Raw genomic sequence first — 11,626 nt, 5'->3', positions numbered from 1 at the left:
CTTCTTTGTTCTTGGATGAAAACTTCTTTCTTCTAGCACAGTAGCCCTTCTTCACCATGAACTTGCCAAATCTCTTGACAAATAGAGCCATCTTCTCATCATCATCATCATCATCCCATGATTCATCTTCTTCACTTGATGTTTCTTGCTTTGCTTTGCCCTTAGATGATGTGGCTTTGAATGCCATACTCTTCTTCTTGTCATCCTTCTTGTCATCTTTCTTCTCCCTCTTTTCTTCCTTCTCATCATCATCTCTATAAGCATCATCAGTCATGATATCTCTCAAGATTTGGTTTGGTGTCATTGTGTTCAAACCAGTCCTCACTAGTAAGGTGACCAACATGCCAAATCTTGCGGGCAAACATCTCAAGAACTTATTGGAGAAGTCTTTGTCCTCTATCTTCTCACCAAGTGCTTTAAGATCATTGACAATCACTTTCATCCGATGGAACATGTCCGGCACACTCTCATCTTCCTTCATCTTGAAGCTTACAAACTTCTCTTTGAGAATATATGCCTTTGCACCCTTCATGGCTTGAGTGCCCTCAAATGATTCTTCCAATTTCTTCCAAGCTTCATGAGCCACCTCAATATTCTTGATTTGCTCAAATGTTCTCACATCAATTGCATCATGAATGGCACTTAGAGCAATGTCATTATTTTGGAGAAGCACTTCTTCGGCCACGGTGGGATTTTCTGGATCCTCAATTTCAATTTTGGTTTCTACCACCTTCCACACCTTTCTATTGATTGACTTGATATGTGTGATCATCTTTGACTTCCAATAAGAATAATTTGAGCCATCAAATTGGGGTGGCTTCTTAGTGTTGTTGATTTAAGCCATTTTAACATCGAAGGTTGTTAAGCCTTAAATAACGGTGACCTCGGCTCCGATAATACTTGAAAGGTCCTAATGGCTAGAGGGGGGGGTGAATAGCCTAATAAAAATTTCTACAACAACACTTAACAAAATGGTTAGATAATTATGAGACGAAGTAAGTGTTGCGCTAGCCTACTCAAAATGCAAGCCACCTACCACAATTCTAGTTTAGATAGTATCTATTCACTCAATAGCTATGGCACTACCCTATGTTAGTATGCTCTCAAAGGCTAACTAAAGAGCCACACTAACCAAGCAAGCAAGCTCTCACAACTAGCTACACTAAAGAGCTTGACAACTAGTTTGTGTTAAAGTAAAGAGAGTGATCAAGAAGGTTATACCGTCGTGTCGAGGAGTGAACCAATCAATCACAAGAATCAATATCAATGAAGACCAATCACCTCGAATTCAAAGGATGAACATAATGATTTTTTACCGAGGTTCACTTGCTTGCCGGTAAGCTAGTCCTCGTTGTGGCGATTCACTCACTTGGAGGTTCACGCACTAATTGGCTTCACACGCCAAATCCTCAATAGGGTGCCACACAACCAACACAAGATGAGGATCACACAAGCCACGATCAATCCACTAGAGTACCTTTTGGTGCTCCACCGGGAAAAGGTCAAGAACCCCTCACAATCACCACGATCGGAGCCAGAGACAATCACCACCCTCCGCTCAATGATCCTCGCTGCTCTAAGCCATCTAGGTGGTGGCAACCACCAAGAGTAACAAGCGAAATCCGCAGCGAAACACGAACACCAAGTGCCTCTAGATGCAATCACTCAAGCAATGCACTTGGATTCACTCCCAATCTCACTATAATGATGAATCAATGATGAAGATGAGTGGGAGGGCTTTAGCTAAGCTCACAAGGTTGCTATGTCAATGAAAATGGCCAAAGAATATGAGCTACAGCTGGCCATAGGGCTTAAATAGAAGCCCCCACGAAATAGAGCCGTTATATCCCTTCACTGGGCATAACACAGGCTGATCGGATGCTGCAGTCCAACTAACCGGACGCACCGGTCGTGAATACCGGATGTGTCCGGTTGGCATACCGGACGTGCCTGGTAGCTCCCAGACTGCCACGTGTCCAGTTCAAAACAACAGAGCCGTTGCTACCCTTTCTTTCATTCGATCGGACGCTCAGACCGAACGTAGAACTATGAATGACCGGACGCTGAGCCACCGAGTCCGGTTGAGTCCAGTAAGCCACCAGGCCGACAGGACATGTCTACTAGAAAATGACCGGACGCTGAGCCTCAGCGTCCAGTGGAGTACAGTAAGCATCCTTGCCCGACCGGACGCATCTGGTGATACCGGACCGGACACTGCCATTGTCCGATTGGCTGCTCTACCGTATACTGTCTTTTTGATTCACACCGGACGCGTCTGGTCGCTGAGTCTGTTGCCAAAATACCGGACGTGTCCGGTCACCATACTGGACGTGTCCGGTCACTCTGTAACTAGCGCGACTAACTCCTCTTCGACTCTATCTTCTTTACCCTTGCTTAAATGTGCCAACCACCAAGTGTATCACCTTGTGCACATGTGTTAGCATATTTTCACAAACATTTTCAAGGGTGTTAGCACTCCACTAGATCCTAAATGCATATGCAATGAGTTAGAGCATCTAGTGGCACTTTGATAACCGCATTCCGATACGAGTTTCACCCCTCTTAATAGTATGGCTATCAAACCTAAATATGATCACACTCTCTAAGTGTCTTGATCACCAAAACAAAATAGCTCCTATGGTTTATACCTTTGTCTTGAGCTTTTTATTTTTCTCTTTCTTCTTTCCAAGTCCAAGCACTTGATCATCATCATGGTATCATCATCATCATGCTATGATCTTCATTTGCTTCATCACTTGGAGTGTGCTACCTATCTCATGATCACTTGATAAACTAGGTTAGCACTTAGGGTTTCATCAATTCACCAAAACTAAACTAGAGCTTTCAAGCGCTCCCTCGGCAAGCGTCGTTCCATCAAACAATGCCTCGGGCGCCATCGTGTACAGCGGGAGTGGGCGCATCATCAACGTCACCACCCTCCTTGCATGGTAGGCCCCGATGATGTTCGATCCCTTTAGGCCGCTCTCCTTTAGGATATGGACGGCGGTGATGTGGTCCTGGATCTTCTTCTTGTCCTTCTCCGAAACGCCCCACTTCCTCCATGACTCCGGGGCCTCTTCGATCAGGCATCCGGTGAACTCTGGCAGAGGGGCAGTGGCGCCATTCTTAAGGTAGAACCACTGCGAATGACACCCCTTGTTGGACGTCAATAGCCGCATCGGCGGGTACTCGCCGACCCGGTTGTTTCGGAGTTGGATTCTGACGCACCCCATCGGCATGTGTAGCTCCTGCCTGCCGCTCTTCTCCCTCTTCTTCTAGAGGGTGATGGCGAAGAAGTACCTCCATAGATCGAAGTGAGGGTTATTCCCTAGGAATCCCTCGCATAGGGCGACGAACGCCGCCATGCACTGGATTCCATTGGGGTTGAGATGCTACGGCTCGATCTTGTAGTAGTGCAGCAGCCACCGAAGAAATCTGTGGGCAGGGGTCGCGAACCCACGCTCATGGAAGTAGGCGGACGACACTATGTAGCCGTCGGGCGGCGATGGCAGATCCTCCTTGCCGGGCAGCAGCCACTCCTCGGCCGAGGTCCACGCGTGGAGAAGACCGCGACGGATGAGGCCCTCCATGCGCTGGAAGGTGATGTTAGAACGGCACCACGAATTCATTGGAGGTGGGGACGGTTGGATGCAGGCTCAACGGCGTTGGGGATACGGAGATGGGGAACCCTAGACGATTGGTGGCGGCGGTCGTGACTTCAGCACTGATTCTATATGGGGAATGTAAAGCAGAGTACAATGGGAGACAAACTGGAGCTTGCTTTGAAGCAGTAAAGCAGGAGACAACATATTGGGAGGTTGGGAGCTGCCTACTATGCTAGTGATTTCCTTTTTCTTTCATTTCCAGATGAAGCAGTGCAGGACGTATAGACACTGTCACGCAACTATAAGTACTAATAATGGCTCCTTTGGATACCCAAAACCTCGCCGGTATCCCCGCCTCATCCACGGGTGGCAAGTGGCCCGTGCCTCTGCTCCCCTTCATTATCCACGGGACTATTTGGATACACATCGAGCCCAAGAAAACACGTGCCTTCGGAGCCCCAATCTTCCCAATCCCCGCGGCTTAGAAAAAAACGTCTCTAGACTCATGATTATTTTCCCCATGGCTGTCGCGGTCTCTGGCGAGCGAGAGCCTAGGCGCGGCACCGCCGCAACCGTTCGTCGCCTGCTCACCAGTCCCTGTCACCTCGTGCCTCCCATGATGACTAGTGTTTCAGCGCACCCTTCTCCAACTCGATGCAGCGCCCTATCTCGCCGCCAGTGCGCCACGCATGCTCGGAATGTCGCCGGAAAATCAAGCCGCCCACCGCCGCGCCGTCCGTTGCCCCTCCGTCGTTAAGAACTCGTTGTCGCTCGCGATTCGCCTTGAGGTAAGGTCGTAATGAAGCAGTAGATTCCATCCTTGCCCTCCCCCTCGTCTTCTACAGCACGCTCGCCGTCGCAGAAGTAGCTCCATTACGACCAAGCCGCCAAAACGCGATGGCCGCCATCTCCAGTCTCCGGGGGACGACGGGGACCCCACAGTCGAGTTCAGCGTGGAGAGCTCCACCTTCTCGTGCCTTGTCGAAGCCAACCGAGGTCTGTGCGCCTTTTCAGCGTGATCCCGACGAGCTCACGTCGCCGGCAATGGCGTTCTGCAGCGCCTGTCTCCTATTATGGCCGGCCAAATCCCCAAGCTCCCTTAGGCGTGCAACCCGAGATCAACGTTTTCTAGACTTTTGAGCACGTGAATAATCTTATGGTTGGAAGCAGCATTTTTGAATTTTTTGTTTGCTTCCTAAATTTCTGATTTGTTTTAGCTGGACGAGAGTCTCCGCATGTTCCAAATTGTGGCCGAGAATTTTCTCCCCGCGGGGGAGAGGATGTCACGTACCAGATGAGAAATCCCCTTTGTTATTTAAAACATCGTGCGTTTCTATCCCTAGCATCCAAAGGAAGCCCTGACTGTCTAATCCCTTAGACATCCATGATTCCATGCGAATATAATCCAAAGGATGGGATGGATTTTTGGTCGTTGCCGCTTCGTGCTTAACCAGTCGTCCTTGAATTGAATCTTGATCACATCACAGTCACGGTACAGTCTGTGCATACCCCACCGATCAATTTCTTACTGGAAATGAACAGATGTTTCGATTTTTATTATTGTTCCCGTCTATGGCCTCGTTTAATTGGTGATTTTTTTTAAAAAAATAGTACTGTAGCACGCTCGTTGTTATTTGGCCATTAGTGTCTAATCATAGTCTAATTAGGCTTAAAAGATTCGTCTCGTGAATTTTGTCTAAACTATGTAATTAGTTTTATTTTTTATTTATATTTAATGCTTCATACATGCGTCCAAAGATTCGATGTGACGGAGAATCTTGAAAATTTTTGCAAAATTTTAATAACTAAACAAGCACTTATCTTCGATCTCTAGGCGAAGACAGCGAGCCACGCCTGATGGTCAAGTCCGCCCTCCTTTATGCTATCCTGATATTATCTTAATAGTGCCTGGCAGCAACGCTGTTCCTCTCCGGTGATGCAGAAACGGCGCTAAGACTCTTCTATCTAAAAGACTTTAGTGTCCAGGCCGACGAATTGCGCACGGAACCAAGCGCGCGCATGCGAAATTTGACTGCAAAACGCCGGCCTGGGACTGGGCCGCGCCGGCGCGTGATGTGAGACTGGTTTTGTTTGCGGGGCCGTAGTCCCGCAGCTGCAGCAAGCCTGCAAGCGAAGCTTCCTTGTCCATGCACACAGCGCGCACGCGGCGGAAAAGAGAAGGGACGAGGCTGTCGCCCTCGCTGCTAGTACTGTACTGTGCGCTTCATCAATCATCATGCTCTCCTAAAATTAGGGCGCGTTTAGTTGGAAATTTTTTTTTGGTTTTGGCTACTGTAACACTTTCGTTTGTATTTAGCAATTAATGTTTAATTATGGACTAATTAGGTTCGAAAGTTTCGTCTCGCGATTTTTCACCCAACTGTGTAATTAGTTTTGTTTTTCGTCTACATTTAGTACTCCATGTATGTACCATAAGATTCGATACGATACTTTAGGGTGAAATTTTTTTTATCTAAACAGGGCCTTAGGCCGCCGCCGCTCTCCAAAAGTCCAAACTTTATCCCCGCCTTTGCAACTGGGGTGGGTGTTGCCGTGTTGGGAGCACCAGCTGAACTGAACTGCATTTCTCAAGGACTCGAGCCGCGGCAGTTTCGTCATGCCGGCTGATGCTGATCGATCGTCCGGACTCGGGACCTCCGGCAAAAGCAAAGGATGCCTGTTCAGAAGCGGAGGCGGCGGATGATGGGAAAACTAGTGCAATCACGCAGAAACGTCTTCGACGTACTACCACCGCACGTCTACGCCGGCCAGGCGGCCGTAGGCTTTAGCCTGATGAGATCGAAGAATGCCTCCATTTTGTGTGTTTTTTTTCTGGTGTCAAACTGTCAACTAATGGTTGCATCGCGCAGAGCTCATCAGCGAGATATTTTTTCCTGTCCGTCGCCTTCGTCACCGAGAACGAGTCGAGATCAATGTCAATCCCAAATTAATACGGGACTGCGATTGCGGATTAAAGGGAGAGGCGAGAGGCTCCCCATCAGGCCTGATCCGAAATTAAACAACTCTTTTATCGCAAATGATTGAGATCTCCAGCGACCGACCGACCTGACGGGCCGGTCGACCCATCATCCATCGGCGCGGCCCGGCCCGGGTCCTCCAGTTCTCGTTCTTCCCCGTCCCAGTTTCGCTCCCCTCGAAAAAAAGAAAAAGAAAAACTCGTCGGTTTCGCGAAACGCGGAGCAACAACCAGTCCGCGCGTTGGCACGCACGCAGGCACCAGGCTTTTAGCCGTTGCGTCCCCCCACGGCCCCACGGCCCCACCCCCACCCCCACCCCCACGCCCACATGACGCCATTAAATCTCTGCGATTGGATTACCACTTAATTAACGCGATCCCCGAGACTAATCAAGGGGGCCTTTGCGTCGAGTGAGAAGAACAAGTGGGGACTCGAGCCGGGCCGGTGTGGGCCCCGCGTGATGTGACCAGCAGGGCCCAGGCAGGGGGGCAGGTGCCTCGCTCGCTCGAAGAAAAGGTTTGCTTGAATTGATTAAGCTGGTGCTTGGCGTTTCATCAACGGGGCTGGTTTTCATATTATTTTCACTGTCAGGTGTAGGCTGTTTTCTTTTTAATTTTGGTCCCTCTTATTGGCGTAGCTTGCCGCACCTGCTGCGGGTGCGCTCATCAGCACCAACTCATGTGCTTTAGCCAGCGCAACAGGCAATTGGCGCCTTATCGTCTCGTATATGGCGTACGGAGGACAGTGCGTAAGCATGACAACCGATGCCTGCCAGCTTGAAGAGTTTTTTTTTCATCGAAACCATGTGCGGATGCGAGAAAATTAAGGGCACTTAATCCGTAGCCGCACAACCTGGATTTGTGGCTGCGTGGAGATGTTTGGGTGATGGTAGGTCGGCTGATATTTTTTTTTTGAGATAAAAACATTGTATCATGACACTTAATCTCGTATTATCGCATCTTCCAATCTAAAATAAAAAAAGAGAGGAAAATGAAATGGACATCATAATCGCACATAGCGCATCAGTAGGGCCACTGGTATAGGCGCACGTGGGAACTCTTTGTAGGCCAACGTTTGCAATGCAACCTGACAGTAGCTTTTTGAGTTAAAAAAAAATCCAAGCAGTGCCATTTAGCAAAAAATGCATGCATCTAGCTGTACTATGACCGCAAATCGAACAGAAGAAAGGTTCGCACCTTCGTTTCTTCTTTTTCTTTCAATCGCTCCAACCTATTTATGATTTATCCGTAGCATTTTTACATACTAATGGATAAGGTTTCGGTCATTTCCACTTTATATGTGCTCGTACAGTTTACTTAGGTTATATTTTGATCCATTAACAACTAATAGTCACACAATTTACTTGATGCATTAGCTAAGTTTGGCGGGATATATAACTGATATGTTTGTATTGTGACAAAATAGGTATCGTGCTAAAAGGCTGAGGAATGTATATGCGTCGTGTGTTCCCTGTATTCAATTAGCACGTAAACAAGAGCGAGTATCATTAAATGTCGATATCAAGATCAGTAGTAGCATTTGGTGTCAGACAGCAGATAAAATTAGTGCCGCGTACAGATCGATAGCAGCCATGCCAGTATACCAGTAATCTAGTATGAGATTGCCAGTATACCAGTTAATGAAAACGAACCCTACTCTGGCACATTTGTATAGTTTTTCTAGCGATGCACATTGATCATTAATGAAAACGAACCCTACTCTGGCACGTCCAACTTGGCTGTACTCTCTCCTAACGGAGGAGGTCGGCTTCTTTAGTCCTACTCCCACATGTAACTACCGTAGTTTAGACCCCTACGGCCACGTTCGTTTAACTTGTAATTCATACTTTTCTGCTTGTTTTTTAGCCATAAAAATATTTTACTCTCACAATAAATCAACTGAAACAGTATTTTGGTTTTTTTTTCAGCGAAACGAATGGGGGGCCTACATGTGAGAGATTTAGCAGGCTGTTCGGTTGACTGGTTCGTATCGTTTAACTTGTAATTCATACTTTTCTGCTTGTTTTTTAGCCATAAAAATATTTTACTCTCACAATAAATCAACTGAAACAGTATTTTTGCTTGTTTTCAGCGAAACGAATGGGGGGCCTACATGTGAGAGATCTAGCAGGCTGCTCGGTTGACTGGTTCATATCATTGCTGGTGCTGGCTTATATGAATGAAAAATACTATTTCAACTAGAAATTTACAAAACAGGCTGCTAGCCGTCCGTTTCTTTCAAGTACATGCAATACTCTAATCGATGCGGACGTACACTCGGAACAAGGCAGCTGGACATTGCGACCTCCAAATGCCGATTGGTTGCAGCGTTTAGCGCTAGTTCGTTGTACTAAATACAAATGGGAGTGAACCAACATGAAACCCTTGTATTTCCTCACAAAATGCGCCTGTTCTTCCTTCTTCTTTCCCAATGAAAGTCCTGGCAACGTCCGTGTATATATATGGCCTCTTCGGCAGAGCTCCGGACATCCGGTACTGTTCATTAGAGCCTTTTTTTCTCTCCTCCTTTCCTCTCTTACAGACAGAGCCGAAGCCGGAGAAGCTCGTTTTTCGGGCTCTGCGGCTCCGGCTCCCCTGGCACCTATCGGTCCCTAAGTGGCCGACAGGCGCGGGAGCCGGAGCCGCCGGAGCCCTGCCAAAGAGGTCCATATATACTATCACGGGCCAGGGTTGAACAGAGGAGCCCATGCATACGTACATACACCGTATTTGGACATCTCAAAGCACGCGTATCCGCACATGCACGAAAATGTGTGTGCACGGGTGGAGTCCATGATTGGCTGGCCGGAGTGGTTAGGGCGGGGGTCGCGATCGCAGCCTCCACTAGATTAATCACGGCTCTCTCCGCGCGCGGCCCGGCCCGGCCACGAGCACGTCGCTCTCCTCTCCGGCTCTCCTCCTCCGTTCCGAGACGCAACACAGCGACAAGACACAGGCGAGATCCAATCCAAAACGAACACAGCATACAAGCAAGCAAGCAAGGCGCCAAACTAAAAGAAAAATATCGCTTCGCTTCGCGTACGCTCACGCCTGCAGCCGCCCGCCGGGCGCCGGTATGGATATGGCTCGCTCGCCCTGCCTGGCTGCCCTGCTCACCCCGGTGCTCCCCGATGACACCAGCCAGCATCGTTCGCATAAAAAAAAAGGCGCCCACTAGCGCGCGCGCCCCGCATATACAGACACGCCGCGCATCGCGAGCGAGAGGAGAGAGAGAGAGAGAGAGAGAGAGAGGGATCATTGAAAGCCGCAGCGCCCAGCATCGATCCGCCCCCGGCCCGTCTGTTCGCCACCATTTCCTCCTCCCCTTCAATCCCCTCATCATTCGCTCCAATACTCCGTCTCCCTCCGCCCGCTTTCTCCACCATCAGGGCGAAAAATTTATGCGCGCTTTGGGAAAGCGCGAGTTAGTTTTGCTTTGAAGCTGCCTGCTTTTTATCCGTCCGGGGCTGTGGGCGTCGGGAGCAGAGCAGAGGGCAGAGGCTCGTCTCCGGCTCCGTGTACTCCGCCCGGGCGTGGCCACCGAGGCAGCGGCGGCAAGAGAGCCAGAGAGGAGGGGATCTGATCGATGTCGTCGGCCGAGGACGGCTACTGCAGCCCGGATTCGCCGCGGGCGGAATCCCCCGACGAGCCGCTGCCTGCGGCGGGGGCGGACGCGGACGCGGAATCGCCTCGCACCGCCGGGGCCGCCGGGCTGAACAAGCGCGAGCGCGAGCGCGACCTCAGCGACCTCCCCGCCTCGCCGTCGTCACCGCTGCCGCCAGCTAAGCGCAGGTACGGACAGGATTCAGAAGTACCGAGTGTTCTGCGCACCCGTGACCTGCTGCTGCGCTGGTACGGGAATCTAGAAATCAGAGCTGCAAAGATCGCTGATTTGGCTCTTGTCTCTTTCTGTGCGAGCAAGCAGCCGGAGATCGGTGGAGAAGCGGGTTGTGTCGGTGCCGCTCGCCGAGTGCGGGGACCGGCCCAGAGGTGCCACCGGGGAGGGGCCGCCGCCGTCGGACTCGTGGGCCTGGCGCAAGTATGGGCAGAAGCCCATCAAGGGCTCTCCCTACCCACGGTACGTGTCTAGCTGCTGCTCATTCATGTGCTGAACCTAATCAGCATCTGCATGCTAGTTCCCCCCGATTAGCAGCCTGCTAAAAGCTTGCTTTGTGCTTGTGTTTGTGCAGTGGGTACTACCGCTGCAGCAGCTCCAAGGGGTGCCCGGCGAGGAAGCAGGTGGAGCGCAGCCGCGCGGATCCCACCGTGCTGCTCGTCACCTACACCTTCGACCACAACCACGAGGCGCCGCAGCCCAAGAGCAGCAGCAGCAGCAGCCATCAGCAAGGCAAACCGTCCACGCGGCCGCCGGCGCCGAAGCCTGAGCCCGTGGTCGAGCAGGATGAGCTCGGTCCGGAGCGTGAACTGACAGAAACAGAAGTGCCAGAGCAGGAGCAGGAGCCGGAAGAGGAGCAGGAGCATAAAGTCGTCCCAGGTCTGGCCGGGCCCGAAGCGGAAGCGGCAACGACTGCAACGGTGGCGCCGGCGGCCGAGGAGGACGAAAGCTTCGACTTTGGGTGGTTCGACCAGTACCCGACGTGGCACCGTTCGGCGCTGTACGCGCCGCTGCTGCCGCCGGAGGAGTGGGAGCGGGAGCTGCAGGGGGAAGACGCCCTGTTCGCGGGGCTCGGCGAGCTGCCCGAGTGCGCCGTCGTGTTCGGGCGACGCCGCGAGCTCAGCCTGGCGGCCACCGCGCCGTGCTCCTGATGGTCCTTGATGAACTCCTTTTACATTTGATTTTTTTTCTCCTTTTGGGCCCGTCTTTAGCCCTTGTTAAGTTTTCCAAACGTGCACTATGCAAAAGAAGATTTTTCGTCACATTAAATTTACGGTACATGAGTACTTAATGTATATGAAATTAAAAACTAATTATACAGTTTGCTGCCTAATTAGTTAATATTTGAACAATAATTCATAAATAGAAACGAAATGCTACCGCGGTGAATCGTATACTATGCAAAACGCGCCGTTAGAGAAACTTTGT

General features: G+C 50.4%; 1 protein-coding gene across 1 annotated transcript; it reads left to right on the top strand.

The window, feature by feature from the left end:
• The first annotated feature begins 9,643 nt into the window (after nucleotides 1-9,643).
• LOC136452979 (probable WRKY transcription factor 65) lies at nucleotides 9,644-11,474 on the top strand. Its single transcript, XM_066453558.1, has 3 exons — nucleotides 9,644-10,374; nucleotides 10,508-10,660; nucleotides 10,773-11,474. The coding sequence occupies exons 1-3, from the start codon at nucleotides 10,169-10,171 to the stop codon at nucleotides 11,347-11,349; spliced, it is 936 nt and encodes a 311-aa protein (XP_066309655.1). The 5' UTR covers nucleotides 9,644-10,168; the 3' UTR covers nucleotides 11,350-11,474.
• Nucleotides 11,475-11,626: the final 152 nt, after the last annotated feature.

This window comes from Miscanthus floridulus, chromosome 5 (genome assembly GCF_019320115.1).
Source record: "Miscanthus floridulus cultivar M001 chromosome 5, ASM1932011v1, whole genome shotgun sequence".
Classification (NCBI taxonomy): Eukaryota; Viridiplantae; Streptophyta; class Magnoliopsida; order Poales; family Poaceae; genus Miscanthus; species Miscanthus floridulus.
Note: the sequence above shows the minus strand (reverse complement) of the source record. Positions and strands in the feature narration are given on the sequence as shown.

Coding starts and splice junctions, on each gene's coding strand:
- LOC136452979 (XM_066453558.1), top strand. CDS start 10,169: ATGTCGTCGGCCGAGGACGGCTACTGCAGCCCGGATTCGCCGCGGGCG. Junction 10,375..10,507: donor CTGCCGCCAGCTAAGCGCAG/GTACGGACAGGA, acceptor GCGAGCAAGCAG/CCGGAGATCGGTGGAGAAGC. Junction 10,661..10,772: donor AAGGGCTCTCCCTACCCACG/GTACGTGTCTAG, acceptor GTGTTTGTGCAG/TGGGTACTACCGCTGCAGCA.